At 38.8% G+C, this 22,170-nt stretch overlaps 1 protein-coding gene and 1 pseudogene across 5 annotated transcripts in view; both read right to left on the bottom strand.

Annotated features, from left to right (window-relative positions):
- Positions 1–22,170, bottom strand: part of Dock3 (dedicator of cytokinesis 3) — a 401,182-nt gene that overhangs the window by 235,624 nt on the left and 143,388 nt on the right. For all 5 annotated transcript variants that reach the window (XM_057766540.1, XM_057766539.1, XM_057766538.1 and 2 more), the window contains exon 5: positions 2,875–2,971. In XM_057766540.1, coding sequence (XP_057622523.1) covers positions 2,875–2,971 — 97 coding nt within the window. The remainder of the gene's footprint in view (positions 1–2,874; positions 2,972–22,170) is intronic.
- LOC130872511 (RING finger protein 11-like) lies at positions 12,086–12,533 on the bottom strand (annotated as a pseudogene).

Raw genomic sequence — 22,170 nt, forward strand, 5'->3', positions numbered from 1 at the left:
CGCCATATAGCTCTAGCTGTCCTGGAGCCTAATATGTAGACCAGACTGACCTCAAACTCACAGAGATTCACCTGACTCTGCCTCCAGGATGTCGGAATTAAAGGCGTGTGCCATCACAATTGGCTGACAATTCTGTTCTGACAGAAAAACATAATCATGCATTTTCTACAAGCAAAAGTTCTCAAATAACTTTTTATGTATATATTCTCCAAATAAGCTCCTTACATGAATGAAACTCATTTTATTATGTCCTTGAGATCAGTTCAGATTGCTGAATAGTACCATTCATTAATTTCTTTTATTTTTCTATTGTATCAAAATAAACAAACAAAAAGCTATAAACTCATTTGAAATCACACATAAAGTTATCTTTCTCCTCTTTCAAAAACAACCTAATTATGACTGATCATAAATATTTCTAGACAAGACATTTATTTCTCATTATAAAATATTTGGTGTTGGCTGGGCGGTGGTGGCGCACGCCTTTAATCCCAGGACTTGGGAGGCAGAGGCAGGCAGAACTCTGTGAGTTCGAGACCAGCCTAGTCTACAAGAGCTAGTTCCAGGACAGGCTCCAAAACCACAGAGAAACCCTGTCTCGAAAAGCCAAAAAATATATATATAAAATAAAATTTGGTGTTTTACCAGTTTTGTGCCTAAAAAATATTTTATGAGCATTCACGAATTGGTTTTTATGTAAATTAAATTTTCAATTCTTAGGGCAAATATACAAACCTGGGTCATTTATTAAATCTATGTTTGAAGTTATAAGAAAATATAAAAGTTTTCCAAATCCCTGCATCATTTTACATTTTCATCAGCAATACAGAAGAGAACCTGAGCCACATCTATGCCAAGACTTGGTATTAGCAGTATTTTTTATTTCACTATTCAAAAATAGTTGTGTATTTTACTACAGCCTAGTTTTACATTATTTTAATGGTTAATGACAAAGAAAATATTCGATTACTGGCTATCCACATACACTTCTTAATAAAGTCTCTTTTGTATTTTTTGGTAGTCATACCATTGAATAATTGTATTATTTTCAGCTTAGAGAATGTTTTTAAATACATCTCTTTTTATGGATGTGTGCTTTGAAATTTTTTTCTGGCCTACAGTTTTATCTTTTCCATTTACCATGGTGGTTCACAAAGCAAACATTTTAGGGTTATTGTCCATTCTGTCAAGTTGTTCTTTGTGAGTTACAATTTTGATAACCCTAGCAAGTCCCTTCCCTTCTTTACTCTATCTTCTGGAGTCTTCTGGTACATGATTTATTTGTTCTGTCCAGGAGTCTCTGTTGTAATGCTATTATCAGGAAACAACAACAGAAATATTAGCAAGGATATGGAGAAAAGGTAACTACAGCCAAAACAGTGCTAAAGACAAATGTGCTTACTCCATCTTGCTAGAATTCAAACCTAAAATGGGTTGTGTTCAGCTCATCTTGCTCATAATTCATATTATGCTGCTTATTTCTAATGTATAACTATGCCCATCTTCTTCTCTACTCAGTGTCTAAATGGTTTCACTATTGTTTTTATTTATTTTGAATTTTGTTATCCTTAAAGGCCAAGGTACTGAAAGCCTGGTTCCTTACTGGTGATTCCACTCATTGAGAGTAAAGAGGATCATGAGAAGCTCTGGTTCACTTAATAGATTACCCACTGATTAATAATAGCTAGAGAAATGGGCCTGACTGAAGGAGTAAGTCATGAAAGGAGTGCCTTTGGGTAGTGTATCTTGTTTTCGACACCTTCCAATCTGCTTCTTTTTACCTGTAATCTGCCATTTTCTTCCATTATATTCTTCCTGACAGGATGTATTACTATGCTCAGGCCCAGATGCAATGGAGCAAAGGGGACCATGAACTGAAAGTGCTACAATCTCCCTTTACCAAAATCTGTCTTTCTTTTAAGTTGTCTTGTCACAGAGATGCCAAGCAACTAAGGTAAGTTTCTAATAAATTTTCAGTTAATTGCCAGACTAACAAAGTGCTACATACGATACATTCTACTAAGTAGTGCAAGAAACCATTAATACAATGTCTTGACCTAAACCACTATTAGGATGATAAACAATAAAAGGACATTCTCAAGGTTTTTTAATCATTCAGTAAATACTTGTTTATAAAAGTATATACGAACATGCAACTGATGAAACAGATAAGACTCATGGTTATGGAACTTAAATTCTAATGATCATATCAGGGTAAAGGTGCCACATGTCTTAATATATGAAAAATGTGTTCTGTTTAGGCTCAAAAAAATCAATTTACTACATTCTAACTGATAATCAGAACATTCATTTAGAAACTGGTAGTATTTTTTATTACTTTGAAAAAAATACCAATTCAAATTCCTACTCCCTCCTCTCCTCCCATCCCCTCTACACACCCTCCCACCCAACCCCCCTCTAATCCTAAGAGAGGGTAAGGCACTTTGCCTTGTGGAAAGCCCAAGGCCCTCCCCACTACATCTAGGCTGAGCAAGGCATACATCCAAACAGAATAGGATCCCAAAAAGCCAGTACAAGCAGTAGAGACAAATCCCAGTGCCTCTCAGTGGCTCCTCAGCCTTCCCCAACTGTCAACCACATTCAGAGGGACTAGTTTGATCCTATGCTTGTTCATTCCCAGTCCAGTTGGAGTTGGAGAGCTCCCATTAACTCAGGCAAAGTCCCTCAGTGGATGAACCAACTGGTAATACTTTAAAATTTCAAACTGAGAGACTAGTACCAAGGGCAGACTTTCTCTCTTGGTAAACAGAACTAAAAACTTTACTATTCATTAAATTCACATGAACTACATACCACATACAGCTGTTTCTATAGATAGATTGGCCCATTCCTGTAGAGTTGTGAACTACATACCACATAAAGCTGTTTCCATAGACTGGCCCATTCCTGTAGAGTTGCTGTAACTTCTGTCACAATAGAATCTTCAAGTGGCACCACAGTTTCATACTGCCTAGAAACCAAAATCACCATAGTCACATTATCTTAGATAAAATTTTAGATGGCATCTGAAATTTTTCAATGTCCTAAACTCAAAATTTATAATGATGACAGTATACAATGGTGTAACTGGAATAAATTAATGTAAAAATATTTGGTTTTGTTCTATAATTTCCAATAGCTTTTATAAAAGCTACCTAGAAAACATTGAAGTTTTTGTTTGTTTGTTTTTAGCATCATCTTAAAACATTGTTTTTTTTCTTTAGAAAAACCATAACTCTACAAAACTCTTGCTTAGTGTTGTAGCTTGAATGTAATTAGCCCCCATAATCTCATAAGGAGTGGCATTATTAGGAGGTATGGCTTTGTTGGTGTGGGAATGGCCTTGTTGAAGTGTATCACACTTGGGGTGGGCTTTGAGGTTTCCTATGCTCAGGATAACATCCAGTGCTATTGACTTCCTGATGCCTGCAAGATGTAGGCCTCTCAGATATTGCTCCAGTACCACATCTACTGCCTGCCACCATGTTCCTTACCATGATGATGATGGACTGAATCTCTGAAACTGTAAGCTGTCACCTCAATTAAATGTTTTCCTTATGAGAGTTGCCATGGTCATGGTGTATCTTCACAGCAACAGAAACCTACTAAGATACTACATAATTAAAAAAGAATTTCTGTAATGCAAAGTAGCTCATACCCTATGCTAAAAGATCTGAAAGTATTCAAAGTCCCTAGCACAGTGCTTAGTGATGGCATTCCTCTAATTGAACTAGGCAGATAAGACTGAAGAAGGTGACTTTGCATTCAAATGGGAAGACAGAAATGTAAAGTTTCAAGGAATACACACACAAAATTAAAATGATACAACTGAAGTAATAAAATAACATGCTAATAATCAATACCAAATAAATGAAGTTTTATGAATTTCAGAAAAATAATTTAAAATGATTATGCTAAGAAATTTCAATTACCTAAAATAGAAAACAAGAGTTGGATTTGTGTGGGTGATCCAAATGCCATAAGAGAAGAAGTGAAAGGGTAGACCCATTCACATGAAGGTTACATGCCATCAGATATGTATCTTGCTGAATAGAGGACATTTTCTTACTAGTATAATAGTAGCTTCCTATTATATCTAAAGCTAAAGGACCACGGAGATTATATGATTGTAGTGGGAGCTGTGGGCCTCTTCCCACAGCCCAGCTCATGGCTGCCTGGCTAGCTTTATCCGAAATAACAACACACAAACTGTATTCTTTTAAACACTGCTTGGCCCATTAGCTCTAGCCCTTACTGGCTAATTCTCATATCCTGATCAACCCATCTCTAATAAACTGTGTAGCACCAGTCTTACCGGGAAAGATTCAGCATGTCTGACCTGGCGGCTTGCTTCATCACGTCTGCCCTGGCGATGAGCTGCATGGCGTCTGTCTCTGAGAGGAGCTGCCCTGCATCTGAGCTCACTTCCTCTTCCTCCCAGCATTCTGTTCTGTTTACTCCACCCACCTATGTTCTAACCTATGAGGGCCAAGCAGTTTTTTTATTTTTTAACCAATGACCTTCCTCCATCATATGATCCTGATTGAATGTTGTACCAGGTTATGACATTAATGAATTAAGTTCAAAACTATAGGATGTATTTATCTGACATTTGAGCAAATAATCTTAATTAGAGATTAGGTCCCAAAACTTCTTCTGCAGGAAATGTAAATTAACAGCACTGTGTTCATTCAGGACCTGCAAGGAAGACCTAAATAAGTCAAGCATGGTATGTGCCTGTTAATTCTACTATATATAGGCAATAAGGAAAGTCTGTTTTATTTCAAATTTTAATGATAACTGTAACATAGATTAAAAAAACAAGCAAGTCAATGAAATAAGGGAGCTGATACACAAATGAGAAACTGAGGGACTAGAAGTGTGACTCAGTGGCAGAGTGCTTGTTTAGCACATAAATGGGCCTAAATTTGATCTTCAACACATAAAAAATTAAAATAAGCTCTAGAAGACATGGGAAGGAGAATTAGACAAGATCTCCTGAGAAATTTGGGAGTGTGGGGGAGAGGGACAGAAGGAAGGGCATGAGGGAAGGGGAGAAAGAGGAGGAGAGTATGAGGGAACAGGATGGTTGAGATGGGGGAAGCACAGAGAGGGGAAGCAAGGAAAGTGATATCTTGATTGAAGGAGCTATTATGGGGCTAGCGAGAAACCTGACACTAGGGAAATTCCACAAGAATGACCCCAGCTAAGACCCTAAGCAAAAATGGGGAGTGTAACTGAACTGACCTTCCCCTGCAATCAAGTTAATGACTACCTTAATTGTCATCATAGAACCTTCATCCAGCAACTGATGGAAGCAGATACAGAGATCCACAGTTAAGCACTGGGTTGAGCTTCGGGAGAAAAGTCCAAGAGAGGGAGGAGCAATAATATGAGCAAAGGGGTCATGACCATAATGACCCGCAGAAACAGCTGACCTGAGCTAATGAGAGCAAACTGACTCTTGACTGATAGCAGGGGAACCTGCATAGGGTCAAACTAGGCCCACTGAATGTGGGTGACAGTTGTGTGGGGGCAGTCTGTGGGACCACTGGGAGTGGGACCAGGATTTATCCCTAGTGCTTGAACTGGCATTTTGGAGCCCACTCCTTTTGGAGAGATACCTTGTTCAGCCTCCATATAGGGGGGAGGGCCTTGGTCATGCCTCAAAGCGATGTATCAAAAGACTTTGTTGATTCCCCTTGGGAAGGAAAGCCTTACCCTCTCTGAGGAATGGATGGGGGCTGGGGTGGGGAAAAGTTGAGGGGAGCGGGAGGAGGGGAGGATATGGGAACTGGAATTGGTATGTAAAATGAGAAAATATTTTTTTTTTAAGTTAAGTTTAATAGGCCGGGTGGTGGTGGCGCACACCTTTAATCCTCACACTCAAGAGGCAGAGGCAGGTGGATCTCTGTGAGTTTGAGGCCAGTCTGGTCTACAAGAGCTAGTTCCAGGACAGGCTCCAAAGCTACAGAGAAATCCTGTCTTGAAAAAAAAAATCATAAAAAAGATACACAAAAGACTTGAAGAGAAAGGAAAGACTACCATTAGTCCCTAAATTAAAGAAACTCTAGATCCACCAAAATAAACCTGTTAGAATTAATAAATTAATTTGGAAAGCTTCAAGAGACAAAACCAGCATACCAGTACCATTTTTATAATCAGCATTTAACTGTGCAAAAATAAATTTTGAAAATATCACTTAGACTGGTTGAGAATATAACTTGATGATACAGTATTTTCATAGAGTATGTGAGAGATCTAATGCTTACTAACACAAAATTATATTTTAGTAGCATCAAAAAAAGATATTTAATGAAAATGAACACATTTCTCAAAAAAATACATGAGACAGATAAACAGATACATTCAAAGATATCTAATTCAATAATACAAAAACTTCAATCAAAACCACAATGAGATATCATCTTACACCTTTTAGGAAGTTATATCAAATAGTCAAAAGGTAAGAAGTAATAATAAAGATGTGGAAAAAATAGTGTCCTTTTATACTTACTGGTAGAAATGTAATTAGTTATAGCAATTATGGAAAACAATAGAGAAGTTCTTTAAAAAATAAAAATGAATCACCAGATGACTTAACAATTTGCCTTCTGATATAATCTAAAGGAAATTATATCACTATCTCAAAAAAATATTTAGTCTTCTCAGTCCAGTGACACATTTTTCATAACAGGAAAGATAAAAAATAATGGAAAGTTTGTCAAGTGGCTAATGAAATGGCTCAGTCAGTAAAGTACTTGCCACACAGCATGAAAACCTAAGCTTGATCATAGAACTCAAAAAGCTAGGTGTGGAGTCGTGTGCTTACAATTCCAGCACTGGGGAAGCAGACACAGGTGGATCCAGAGCATGCTGTCCTGTTGGCTTTGCCTAATTGGTGAACCCTTGGTCTCAATGAGAGACCTTGCCTTAAAAAATAAGGTAGACAGCTGCATTGGAATATTCAGGTCTTGCTGTTATAGGAGACCTGGGATAATTCCTAATGATAGTCTGCTATACTCACAGATTGGAGCCTAACCCAACTGTCATCAAAGAGGTTTCATCCAGCAACTAATAGAAACAGATGCAGAGAACCACAGCCACACATTAAGCAGAGCTCTGGGAATCCTATGGAAGAAGGGGAAGAAGGATTATAGGAGCCAATGGTCAAGGACACCACAAGAAAATCTACAGATTCAACTAACCTGGGCTCATAAAGGTTCACAGAGACTAAACCAACAACCAGGGAGCCTGCATGGAACTGACCTAGGCCCTCTGCATATATGTTACAGTAGTTTAACTTGGTCTTCTTGTGGGACTCCTAACAATGGGAGTATGGGCTCTGTTTGCCTGCTTTTAAGATCCTTTTCTCCTACTGGATTGCCTCATGCAGCCTTAATAAAAGAGGAGATGCCTAGGCTCACTGCAATGTGATATACCACGGATGACTGATATCCATGGAAGGCCTGTACTTTTCTACAGAGAAACAGGAGGAAGAGTAGATGGAGGGAGGAAGAGTGGAAGGGGAAGCAACTGGGAGGAAAGAAGAAAGGGAAACTGTGGCTGGGATGTAAAAACAAAATAAATTAATGAATGAGTGAATGAAAGAGTTTGATCTCTAGTCCCACAGTCACACACATGCACATGCATTTTTATATACACAAACACCCACCCCACTCACATACACACACACAGAGAGAGGGGGGGGGGTCAAGAAATGAATAAAGAGAATGTAGTGTATACATATTAACAGAATTTTACTCAGCCATAAAAATAATAATATCCTAACATTTGTGACAACATGCAGGACCTGGAAAATATTGCTAAAAGAATTAAGTCAGAGAAAGATAGACATTACATATACTCATGGCACCAATAAAAGACAAATTAACAAAAGCAAGCACAAAGTTGGTTTACCAAGAATGAAGAAAATGGGGATCTTCGATTATAGGATGAATCCAGAGACATAATGGCTGGCATGGTTACTACAGTTGAAAATAATACTTTATAAACTTCAACTTTGCTGAAAGATTTTTTTAAGTATTCTTTCTTTCTTAGCCACACACAAAGAAATTAATGATGTGATGTGACAGAAATATTATCTTGGTTCTGATAATCATTTCACAATGTACACTTTAAATATACACAGTTACTAGCCATGTGGTGGTGGTGCACACATTTAATCCCACCACTTGTGAGGCAGAGGCAAACCAATCTCTGAGTTCGAGGCCAGCCTGGGCTACAGAGCAAGTTCCAGGACAGGTTTCAAAGTTACACAGAGAAACCCTGTCTCAAAAATAAAAATAAACAAATTAATTAATTAAAAATATATACAGCTATAAATTAATAAAACCTCAAGAAAAATGTCATAGGTTTCATACTAAAGAAAAAAATAATAAAACATAATAAATCTACTTTTCCTGTCAGCACCCAAGCTAGTAAATCCCACATAGCAATCAATCCAACTGTGACTATAGAAGTTCTAAAATTAGAATGTTTTAAGGGTGCTGTGGAAACTGCTTCAGTCAATAGCCTTTAAGATAGCAGCCCACTTTGGGTGTGGTCTCATGTATCATAAAAGCAGACAGGGTCTCATGACTACTGGATTAGGTTCCAGTTCCCTGTGCATGCAGAGGATTGAGGATCGCTACCCTTTCTGTGAGTTTATCCCCTAATAAATAAACCTTTGTTATACTCCATTCCAGGCTACTGTATAACTCTTTTGTATGCCAACAAATTGGCACCCACATGGTCTGAGTCCACACCATTGCCGGGCCGGGCCAAGCCAGGCCAACTCCCCGGGCCCCTGTCAGCAGCCTTCTCCGACCCTAGGTAGCTGAACTACCCCTCTGGTATGCAGAGCTGAGCATGGTTTGGCTCTGCCTAGTCCAACATGGTGGGGTTTTGTTTACCATCAGCTCTGAGAGCCATGTTCTCCTTCCCAGTTACAGGGATGCACCTGTCTCTGTAAGCAATTTGTAACATGCTGTTCACAGACCCCATTTAAGTGCTACATAGCATACCTCCCCCTAAAGAGTAAGAACCATTCATATGTCTCAGCAAGAACCAGTAAGCTGCCTTTTAAAGAAGTCATGCAGCTTTTGTTCCTATGCTGAGTCAGGAAGTCTCCTCTTAAAAGGAGCCACACATCGTCTGGCTGCCAGCGAACAGTCCACCCAAGAAAATGCATCTACCAAGAAGCCATGCTTAACTCTATTCTTTTGTGTCTAGAATTCCTTCCCAAGCTCTCTCAGGTTTTATGTGGATGTAGCTGGCCCACATTGGCACCATTTTGTAATCAGAGACTGCTCATTCATTTCCCGGCTTCCTAGACCCAAATAAACACGCAGAAACTAACAGCACTGCTTGGCCAATGACTTAGGCATATTTCCAGCTCTTATATCTTGAATCAACCCATTTCTATTAATCTGAGTATCACCACGAGCTATTTATTGTCTACTGGCTTATTTTTTTTTTTTTTGTCAGCAAGACATAGTGCTTTCTGATAATAAAAATCAAGGATAAATGTCATACTTAAGAAAATCACTTGATGAAAATGAATAACTAAATGACAATTATGGAAGCTAATTCTATAGACTGTCTTAAGAATGTTGTAGAGATGCATGTGACAGTTGCGTAGCTTGGTCTGTTTGTGGGGCTCCCAGCAGTGGGATCAGGACCTGTCCCTGGCACTTGAGCTGGCTTTTGGGAACTTATTCCCCATGCTGGATTGCCTCACACAGCCTTGATGCAGGGGGAGGAACTTGGTCATGCCTCAACTTGGTGTGCCATGCTTTGTTGACAACCACGGAAGGCTGCCCCCTTTCTGAAGGAGACAGAGAAGTGAATGACGATGGTAGATGGGAGAGAATGGAAGGGTAGAAGGGAGGGGAAACTGTGATTGGTATGTAAAATAAATTTTAAAATTATTAATAAAAAAGGATGTTGCAGTGATAAATAGAGGATTTAAAGAAAAAAGGAGATATTTTTCATCTAAATTTACCTTATAATTAGGTAGATATAAATTAATAAACAGAAATTAAGCAAGATATATGTAACAATTTAACAGAACCTGATAATCTAATTTCAGTATTTTTCAAGTTAATCTCTAAGTCTTTCCATCATAGGGTTCATCAGGAAATTAAGCAACATATGAATGCTTCAAGATGGATGTCAATTAACTACTTATGACATAATTTCTTCTATAAAGCAATTATGAAGAACCTTCAAGAAACTTTTCAATGTAAAAAAGTGTTAGTCAAATACTCAACACAATATAAAAGAATCATTTCTGATTTGTTAGGTGAAGAGCGCTGCTGCACATCATTTTTAACTACAATATCACGGAGCTGAAGGAACAAATCACCTTGAGAACAGAAGGAGAAATAAACACATTTTAAATGGATAAAAAAATTATATCTTTACTAGACCATCTCTACCTCTAAAACTTCAGAAGTTTAGAGACTTGGAGTATTCTTACATTAACTGCAAGAAAAAGGAAAGAAGTTCCTTTGAGATCACAACTATGAAGTCATATGGTTATACAAATCCTGATGCATTGGTGTGCAAAACATGAAACACATTTACTTTTCTTGTCAGTAACCTAGCAAGACTTAACAGACACCTAACAGACTGGATGTGTTTCTGTAACTTCAATAACCTCAGCACTACAGTAACAAGAGATGGAGTATCCTTATTTATGGTTCCAGACAGCGGGGAAAGAAGTTACAGGTAAGAGAATCAAAACTGTTACAGCTGAAAAACTACTTGTTAAGTTTCACATGTTGCCACCTTCATTTTTACATAAGCACGGTGGCATAGTTCAAAGCTCAATTCATCAGAAATATTCGTATTTAAATAAACTTGACTTTCAGTTATTACCATATTAACAACCAAAACAGTAAGACACACAAGGAAGGAGATATCAAATCCACTTTGCTAGCACTGGTTTCCTGACACATTAACTCATTTTTAATAGAAAAGGAATAGTGTATCTCAGTTTGCTTAGGAGCTAGGAGATCACTTTGAATTTTGCATTTCCTAACTGCAAACAGAATACAGCATTTACAACAGGTTATAAATAAGCTGATTTTCAATCATAGAGCCAGCCCCAATGATAATAATACATTATTTTAAAAGACCTAAGTCAATGAATTCGATTTCCAATGGGAAAAAAAAAAGAACCGTGTATACAAGCTTAAAACTTAAGCACAATTAATAAAACTCAAGAGAGAGAAATTGAGGTTCAACCTGAAGATCCAAAAAGCAAAAAAACAGCCAGCCACTGGGTCTTACCTTGACCTCAGTTTTAAATGGTGATCCTGTCTCCCAAAATCTCAGAATGACACTGTGTGTTGAGAGTTGAGAGTTTCCTCCCGTTCTATAATCCTCTGTAGGGCTGGGATTAAAGGTGTGCACCACCATGATTAAAGGCATGCACCTCCTGGTTTCTATGGCAACTAGTGTGGCTACTGAGATTAAAGGTGTGTGTCATGGCTACTGGGATTAAAGATGTGTGTTACCATAATCTGGTGTGTAAGGCTGACCAGTGGGACTGTTTTACTCTCGGCTCTTCAGGCAGTCTTTATTTATTAAAATACAGTTGAAATGCCACTACATAAAACTACCATTTTTTGTGCCAGTGTTATAAAATGTAGCTTTTAATAGAACCTTGACCCAAATGCCAGTAACTTCAGAAAAGAATTTGGATGGAAGAAGAAACATATCTCCTTTAGGAAAAATAACAACTATCTTTTTTTCCAATCTTCAACACACACAATTTAAACATGTACATTTGTTGTAACACTTTACGTAATTCCTATGTAGTGGAGTAAGAACAAGGTCTAATAACAACTATAAACACTGGGTCAAGGCTTTACATAAAAATACCAACCATTCTACTTTCCCCCATAAGTGTCTAAAATATCACATAATTTCCTCAACATCTACAGCCATGCAGGAATTTTTAGGAAACTTCTGTGCATGATCTTAATTCCTAATCCCTGGCCCTCGGGGTTCAGTGAAAAAAGATCAAAACCATTAAAAGTGATGGTTCACTTGAAGTCAAATGTGAGACCCTGGCTCAATTAGTAGCTAAGGATGAAAGCAGTGCTGCATCAACTGGCTCTATCAGGAGGGGCAGGTGAAGGCTCTCATCGACCAGTCATCTATACAGTCCAGCTGATAGATGTGTATGCATGGCAGAAATCGAATTAGGTCCCCATAAACAAAGTCCATCATATAGATCAAACACTCTTGGATCCTTTTTTCTGATCCATCTCTTCCAGGGTCATAAACTCCTTTAGGCAGATGTTGTATAAGCCTATTCTTTGAGCTACTCTAATTTGTTCCTCTTCAAGCACCTGAGTTGATAACCAAATCTGGCTAGGTGTTGGATGAACTTGTTCCTGATTTGGCTCCGTCCCCTCACCAAAGCTAGCCCTGTCGGACTGAGACTCGTGAAGGGGAGAGATGACATCTGAGGTCGGGGATCTGAGGCAGTTCCCCATCTTCCGGGGCTGGGATGTGTGCCTGAGATCTGGGGGAAGAAGAAAGCTGTGACTCAGTCTCTTGCACACTCAGAGGTGAGCTTGCTCAGCACTGCATGGTTGGAGACAGCAGGTCTGGAGCTCAGGAGGTGGCTCCCTGCCGAGGGGCCATTCATAACAGCCCGGGGAAGGGGGAGTAAGGCAAGGATTTTGAAGCATTCTGGTTTTGCTAACAATGGCATAGTCAGCAGCATACCAAAAAAAAAAAATTTTTTTAATAAAGCAAATTTTAGGGTGGGCACAGATCAGAAAAGCACAGGCCCCAAAATGTTTATGTAGTTTTATAATGTCTCACTGTGTCACTCATGGGAACTACCATGCTAAGTATGTCAACCTATAGAAGAATGAAAATAGATCCATATCTATCACCATGCACAAAACTCAAGTCTAAATGGATTAAAGACCTCAATATTAATCTGACCACACTGAACCTGGTAGAAAAGAAAGTGGGAAGTAGTCTACAACACATGGGCACAGGAGACCACTTCCTATGTTGAACCCCAGCAGCACAGACAATAAGAGTAACAATGAATAAATGGGACCTCCTGAAACTGAGAAGCTTCTGTAAAGCAAAGGACACTGTCACTAAGACAAAAAGGCAACCCACTGACTGGGAGAAGATCTTCATCAACCCTGCAACAAACAAAGGTCTGATCTCCAAAATATATAAAGAACTCAAGAAACTAGACTTTAAAATGCTAATTAACCCAATTAAAAAATGGGGCACTGTACTGAACAGAGAATTCTCAACAGAAGAAGTTCAAATGGCCAAAAGACACTTAAGGTCATGCTCAACCTCCTTAGCAATCAGGGAAATGCAAATCAAAACAACTTTGAGATACCATCTTACACCTGTCAGAATGGCTAAAATCAAAAACACCAATGATAGCCTTTGCTGGTGAGGTTGTGGAGAAAGGGGTACACTCATCCATTGCTGGTGGGAATGCAAACTTGTGCAACCACTTGGAAATCAGTGTGGCGGTTTCTCTGAAAATTTGGGATCAACCTACCCCAAGATCCAGCAATACCACTCTTGGGAATATACCCAAGAAATGCCCTATCATACTACAAAAGCATTTGTTCAACTATGTTCACGCAGCATTATTTGTAATAGCCAGAACCTGGGAACAACTTAGATGCCCCTAAATGGAAGAATGGATAAAGAAAGTGTGGAATATATACACATTAGAGTACTACTCAGTGGTAAAAATGACATCTTGAATTTTGTATGCAAATGGATGGAAATAGAAAACACTATCCTGAGTGAGGTAACCCAGACACAAAAAGATGAATATGGTATGTACTCACTCATAAGTGGATTCTAGTCATAAAAAAGGACATTGAGCCTATAATTCGTGATCCTAGAGAAACTAAATAAGAAGGTGAACCCAAAGAAAAACATATAGTTATCCTCCTGGATATTGGAAGTAGACAAGATTGCCAGGCAAAAATTGGGAGCTTGGGGGTAGGGGAGGGATGGGGTAAGGGGAGAGAGAAGGGAGAAGGAGAGGATGGGGTGAGCTTGGGGGAATGGGATGGTTGGGATGGAGGAAGGTGGATATGGGAGCAGGGAAGTAGATATCTTAATTAAAGGAGCCATTTTAGGGTTGGCAATGTTTTCCATTTACTGTGCATGAGTATGTGTGTTCTAAGTGACAGTATATTACCACATGTATATTAGGGTGTCCAAAAGTAGATGGAGGCTTAAGGACAATGTGAAGGGTCCTGCTTTCGCTCTCTACCTTATGCCTTTGAAACAGGGCCTCTTACTGAACCTGTAGCTAGGCTAGCCATCAGAAAACCCAAACAATCCTCGTACCTCTGACTGCCACAGCACTTGGATGACAGACTCACAAAACCACACCCGAAATTTTTACTGGATTCTGGGGATTTGACCTCGAATTTTCATTCATTTAGCAAGCTCTCTTACTCACTGAGTCAAACTTTGCAAATAAACTTCTAAATTAAGCTTTTGGTGATTTTAATAACAAAAATAAAGCAGAGAAAGTCCAAAAGGCCCCGGGTAAATTGCCGTGGACTATGCCAGAGGAGCAGCGAGTTGCAGCTGAAGTTCCAGGTGTCAGCCCAGCAGAAGAGAATCCTCCGCTGGGTCAATCTCGTTTAGGCAAGAACACAGTACTAAAGACCCCCGGATGCCTTTCACTTCTCCTGTGCCTTTTTGTTGCAGCTCTCTTTCTCTGGTATCCAGCATGGTGTGAATGGACAGGGCCGGGGGGGGGGGGGGGATGGAGATCTCCACTGCCTGTAATAGATAGTGTGTTTATCTCTTGGAAACAGCCTGTTCTACTGGGCATTTTTACCTGCAGACTGTCAAGAAGATGACCTCTCCCTAAGATGTACTATCTAATTTGATAATAATGATGATAGAGTTTTGACAAATAAAAATAAATACAAGATTATGTTTCACATCCAGGGTCTATGAGTCTCACCTAAGGGCTGCAAGGATTGCAGCTCAAATTAATGACAAACAATTGAGTCCCAGTAGCCCAGCTAGTTTAAATTTTTTTAACCTTAATATTGGGAAATGTGTTCACAGGTCCTGGACTACAACACAGCTGAAACAATGTTTTGAAAATAATGAAGTTATACTAAGATGTCTTTGTTAAATAACTTTGGGGTGAAAAACTCCAGGAGATAATCTAAAGTTTTAGAAAGGCACATAGTTGAATGTGTGGTATTGAAGGTCCTTCTGTCTATGTGTTGCTTTTATTGTTTAATGAATAAAGAAACTGCTTTGGACCTATACCAGGGCAGAACAGAGTTAGGCATGGAAAACTAAACTGAATGCTGGGAGAAAGAGAACGAAGTGGTGAGATGCCATGGTCCACCAGTTGGAACACTGACAGTAGGTCACGAGCCTCATGGTAAAATATAAAATAATAGAAATGGGTTAATTTAATATGTAAGAGCTTGCTAGGAATACGCTAGAGTCATTGGCAAAGCAGTGTATTAAATAATGTAGTTTCTGTGTGATTATTTTGGGTCTGAGTGGCCGGGAACAAACAAGTGACCTCCGTACTACAAATGTGAAACCCTTTAAGGTCAGGGAACAAGAACAAAGCAGCCCAATTATTACTGGCTGACATACTCTCCTTGCTAGATTTGGTTGATTACCAAAGGTGATGATTAAATGCTTATACCCATTTCGCCCTCAATCTCCTGATACAAAAGAAACTATTAATGAATGGATGTGTACCCTAAAGATTTAAGTAGAGCTGATTCTTTTTCCTATATAAAAGTTTAGGTTTGTAATTCCTTTAAGATTCCTTATAGCATTACCTTTCAAGATAAGTAATAAAGTAATTGGCCCTTTCTTTGTAACTGCAAATGGCTGCCTGACAGTAAAAGATCTGACAAGAACACCTTACTGCCCACATGTTTAATCTGTAACAAGTTGCTTGGATATGAATGTATATGGGTTCTTGGGATAATTTGTTTTTCACCTGTAATACATAAAATTTTTAATCATGTGAGGGAGATAAAAAACATGTTTTTACCTATAATCATTTACTTGAAAAATGGAATGCAACTATTTTGACTCTTATACTGCCAGAAAGATTCTGTAGGGGTATAAAAGTTGTGGAAAAACACAGGAGAGAAGGGGGGAGGAAATAAAGAGAAAGAAAATATAGAAAGGGAGAATAAATAAGGAAACCATCAAGAGAGTTTGTGAGTGCCTTTTTCACTAACCTACCTCAGCTAGAAGAGTTTAGCCTCCTGGATTCCATGAATTCCTATCAAAGCTCTGTGTTGCTGGAGGCTGCCCCCCCCCCCCGACAGCAGTAGTAAATAGTTATAGATAAAAGGACAAGCCTAACAGATAGCCTTCAGTGAACTACTGTGTTACCCAGGGAATTTGCACAACTCAAAATATGCTATGGGATAGTGACATTTAATCAAGTACCATGGAGCAAACCACCAACTAACTACTCAAATGTCTCATTACACTAATGATACATAAACCTTTCTCCTCCAAATATAAGTCTGGTTTGGGAAGCTTTCTAGCTCACCAGGTACAAGACATAATCAGGAACAGGCTTTGTCCGATGTACATAACACACATCCGGTCCCATACAGGTCTGCCTGGTCCTCTAGCACAAGGCAACGCTGAGATTGATCAATTATTGATTGGAAGCGTGTTGCAGGCCTCAGAATTTCATAAAAAGCATCATGTCAATAGTAAAGGCCTAAAGGAAGAATTTTCCATTACATGGCAACAAGCTAAGGACATTATAAAGAGATGTCCTACTTGTTCTTTCTATAATCAAACACCGTTGCCTGCAGGGAGTAACCCAAAGGGTACTAAGAGAAATGAAATCTGGCAGATGGGTGTGTTCCACTTTATGGAATTTGGTAAATTAAAATATGTACACCACACCATGGACACGTATTCAGGTTTTCAATGGGCTACTGCCCTGAGCTCAGAAAAGGCTGATTCAGTAATCACACATCTATTGGAAGTTATGGCCATCATGGGAATACCTGCACAAATAAAGACAGACAATGGTCCAGCATATGTATCTAAGAAAATGAAACGCTTTTTTGCTTATTATAATATAAAACACATTACAGGTATACCACATAATCCCACAGGTCAGGCAGTTATAGAAAGATCAAATCGTACTATAAAGGATATGCTGAACAAACAGAAAGGGACCGAAAATACCTCCAGAAATAGATTACATAATGCTTTATTAACCTTGAATTTTCTTAACGCTAACGAGAAAGGAACGACAGCAGCAGAAAGACACTGGATAATGGAAAAGTCTAATCAGGTTCTTTAGATACATAGATATTATACTCAGTATAGATAGATAATCTTCAACCTCTTCAAAGAGCTGTAGAAAATGGCCTTTAATCTAACTCAGAGTTTTGTGGTAGTGAGACACAATTGCTCCTGGCGACACCGCTCTATTCCCGAGAGAATGTTGAGCACCAAAGACACTCCACCTGGAGCCTTTCTTCTTGGCTGAACTGGCCTTTGGGTAAAGAAATGCCCATACCTCAACCACTGACAGAAATACAGAGTATCTGTGAATGGAAAAAACAGGACTGTCATATCCTGCCAAGACAGGGTAAGATAGTTTTGACAAGGTTCTTGCCTTTGAAAATGGTGTGTCAGTTATGTTAGGCCTTAGCCAAAGTTGGTTGCTTCAATGCTGCAAACGTGACCTTGGGTGATTGCCCAGGTAGCTAGTTGCCTCTGTGATTTGTTGCATGTTTTAGAAGTTGTTTGATTGCACTTCCTAATTACTCAAGTAACATTATTTCCCTTATCAGATCTTCGATGGGGTTGAAGACTATATAAATGTAGTTACTTTCGACTCATGATTTAGCCAAGCTATTTATTATATAAGACCTAAGCTAGTTAGAATAGGATATTTGTACTTATTGTATATAATTTCATAGTAGGATTAGAACTCTCTTACTTAAATAAAAGGGGGAGGTGTTGCAGGAGGTCCTTCTGCTCCTCCAGCCAATAGCCGCAGAGATACCAGCCCATTGGGGCGTGGTATCTTTCCTTTTAAAAAAAGCAGCTACTTCCCTCCTCTCTCTCTTTACTTCCTGCTCCAGTTCCGGCGACTAGACTTCTTCCTAATTGCCTGCGCAGAGGGCTGTTGTCTGGGACGGTGATCTGTAAGTTTATTCCCTTTTAAATAAATACCACCCTATTAATCACAATTACAAACTGGTGTGGGATTGTTTATGACTTGCACCTTCATAGGATAGAGTCATTTCAGGTTCCCTCTCCTCAGTTGCCCAAGGTACCAGCTGGGGACATCTCCCTGGACACCTGCGAACCCCTCTAGAGTCAAGTCTCTTGCCAACCCTAAGATGGCTCCCTTAGTTAGGATATATACTTCGCTGCTCCCATATCCACCCTTCCTATATCCCAACCATCCCAATACCCCGAGCTCCTCCCATCCTCCCCTTCTCACGTTTCTCATCCCATTTCCCCTTTGCCCCATGCCACCTCACCCGCAAGTTCCCAGTTTTTGCCCTGCAATCTTGTCTACTTCCCCTCTCCAGGCGGATGTCTATACGATTTTCTTTGGGTTCACTTTCTTATTTATCTTCTCTAGGATCACAAATTATATGCTCAATGTCCTTTATTTATGGCTAGAAACCGATTATGAGTGAGTACATCCCATGTTCCTCTTTTTGGGTCTGGGATACCTCACTCAGGATAGTGTTTTCTATTTCCATCCATTTGCACGCAAAATTCGAGAAGTCATTGTTTTTTACCGCTGAGTAGTACTCTAATATGTATATATTCCACACTTTCTTCATCCATTCCTCCATTGAAGGACATCTAGGTTGTTTCCAGGTTTTGGCTATTACAAACAATGCTGCTATGAACATAGTTGAACAGATACTTTTGTCATTTGATGGGGCATCTCTTGGGTATATTCCCAATAGTGGTATTACTGGATCTTGGGGTAGGTTGATCCCAAATTTCCTGAGAAATCGCCACACTGATTTCCAAAGTGGTTGCACAAGTTTGCATTCCCACCAGCAATGAATGAGTGTGCCCCTTTCTCCACAACCTCTCCAGCAAAGGCTATCATTGCTGTTTTTGATTTTAGCCATTCTGACAGGTGTAAGATGGTATCTCAAAGTTGTTTTAATTTGCATTTCCCTTATGGCTAAGGAGGTTGAGCATGACCTTAAGTGTCTTTTGGCCATTTGAATTTCTTCTGTTGAGAATTCTCTGTTCAGTTCAGTGCCCCATTTTTTTATTGGGTTAATTAGCATTTTAAAGTCTAGTTTCTTGAGTTCTTTATATATTTTGGAGATCAGACCTTTGTCTGTTGCAGGGTTGGTGAAGATCTTCTCCCAGTCAGTGGGTTGCCTTTTTGTCTTAGTGACAGTGTCCTTTGCTTTACAGAAGCTACTCAGTTTCAGGAGGTCCCATTTATTCAATGTTGTCCTTAATGTCTGTGCTGCTGGGGATAAACGTAGGAAGTGATCTCCTGTACCCATATGTTGTAGAGTACTTCCCACTTTTTCTTCTATCAGGTTCAGTGTGTTCAGACTAATGTTGAGGTCTTTAATCCATTTGGACTTGAGTTTTGTGCATGGTGATAGATATGGATCTATTTTCATTCTTCTACACGTTGACAACCAGTTCTGCCAGCACCATTTGTTGAAGATGCTCTCTTTTTTCCATTGAATACTTTTAGCTCCTTTATCAAAAATCAGGTGTTCATATGTTTGTGGGTTAAAATCAGGGTCTTCTACTCGGTTCCATTGATCGACTTCTCTGTTTTTATGCCAATACCAAGCTGTTTTCAATACTGAGGCTCTGTAATAGAGTTTGAGGTCAGGGATGGTAATGCCTCCAGACGATCCTTTATTATATAAGATTGTTTTGGCTATCCTGGGTTTTTTGTTTCTCCATATAAAGTTGATTAATGTCCTCTCAAGATCTGTGAAGAATTTTGATGGGATTTTAATGGGGATTGCATTGAATCTATAAATTGCCCTTGGTAGAATTGCCATTTTTACTATGTTGATCCTCCCAATACAAGTTTATCCTCACTCTTGCTCCCAAGTTCATCTACCTTGTTGCTTTGGCATTCTTTTGCTTGTATCAGAATCTACTTCTTGAGGATTCCAACACAGAGTGAAGACTCACAGGTCTCTAGAAATTCCCTAGGACTCCAACACCAGATTGGGAACGATGAACATCTAGTCTATATTTTTGTTTTGTTTTTCTGAGACAGGGTTTCTGTGAGTAGCCCTGGCTGTACTGGAACTCACTAGATAGAACAGGCTTGCCTCAAACTCACACATCTGTCTGCTTCTGCCTCCCAAGTGCTGGGATTCAACGTGTGTGCCACCAACTGCCCTTTTACATACTGAACAACTACAACATTGTTTTCCTTTCCCACAGTAAATAGTCATTGTTGAACCACAGATTGTAAGCCACTCTAATAAACCACATATTTTTTTTCATTGCATCAATTCTGTTCCTTTAGAAAACCCCTAACTAGCATGTGTCATGCATTAGTCATGTGCTAGCTAACCCACAAGCATCCAGTGATTCTCCTGTCTTCACCTCTAATCTTCCTAGAGAGGCAAAGGGATTATATATAGATGCTGATGCTGTATTTACAGATTTTACATAGATTCTGGATAGTTTGAACTCAGGTCCTCCTGTTTATATAACAAGTTCTTTTACCCACTATACCTTCTCAATAAATTTGCTATATTACATTTATATAATTCCACAAGTTATATAAAATATAAAATTATAATACTAAAAGCAGTTTTGATATACAATGATTGTTTTAAAAGAAACAAAAAAACTCAACCTTTTAATGAAAAATAAGTTGTTTTAGGGGTGCAAAAATGTTGCTCAGAATTAGTTCCTTGTTAGCACCTACATTTAAAAACCTCTCTCTGGCAAAACAATATAATCCATTAAAGGGATCTTAATACCAAAAAAGGGCCAGCTGTGCCATAGGGGCATAAAGATTGTTTAGAGATGTAGACATCTGAGACTCAACCAGTGCAGGAAGACGTTTTCTCTTAACTATGTTAATTTAGATCCTTTAAAAAAAAAATCACAAATTTCCTATTGCTGTAACATAAGAAACCAGGCAAGACTGACACAATACACAAGATAAACATTTTTGCAAACTGTCATATCTCCCTACTGTTCTTCTCAAAGCCTATTTACCTTTCAGATGTTATTTGTGCTTCCATACATGTTTCTTCCCCCACCCCATGCTCCTCTAAAAAGCCACTTATTCTTCCAGAAGTATCTCTCTGCCCCTTCTGTTCCCCTAATAAAACAGTGTAATGAGCTCTCAAATCTCACTGCTGCTTTGGTTATTCATTTCTTCCATGATGCTCTTGTGCACATAAAATTAAAAATAAATCTCTAAGCTTTTTCTTCTGTTAAAAAAAAAAACACAACTCAGTTGAAATCTTCAAATAGATTAAGAAGAAAGATAGTAAGTAGGTCTTATGGTTGATGAATTATAACATCCAAACGATGATGTAATTTCTATGTGAAATGTCTCCCACAAGCTCATGTATTTATACAGATGCTCTTTAGCTGGTGGCTGTTTCTGAAGGTTGAGGACTCTTTAGAAGATAAAGGAGGAAGTCAGACACTGGAAGCAGGACTTGAGGTTCTATAGTCCAGCTCAATACATATCCTTTTCTCTATTTTCTGACTGTTGAAAAAAAAAATGTGACCAACCACCTCATATTCCTGCAACTAAATAGTTCCCACCACGATGACAGTATCTCTTCTTAAAACTACACATCAAAATAAATCCTTCATTCCTTAAATTGATTCTTGTCAAGTATTTGGTCATAGCAACAAAAGTAACTGATGTATACAAAGGAAAAAACAAGAAATTATGGACAGAACATGTGTTTGGACAAGAAGAATAGACCAAACTTAAGATTAGTAGGCAAAGAAAACACATTTAGTAGAATAAACAGAAAATTCTCTGATCTTGGTAAAGAAAAGAATCTATAGTAGGTACAGAAGGGATGTAAAACTTAAAAATGTATATGCCATAAAAAAAAAAGACTCCATGTGCTCTCCTCTAATCTCAACACCCCGAAGGCAGAGACA

The sequence above is a fragment of the Chionomys nivalis genome, chromosome 4 (assembly GCF_950005125.1).
Source record: "Chionomys nivalis chromosome 4, mChiNiv1.1, whole genome shotgun sequence".
Taxonomy (NCBI): domain Eukaryota; kingdom Metazoa; phylum Chordata; class Mammalia; order Rodentia; family Cricetidae; genus Chionomys; species Chionomys nivalis.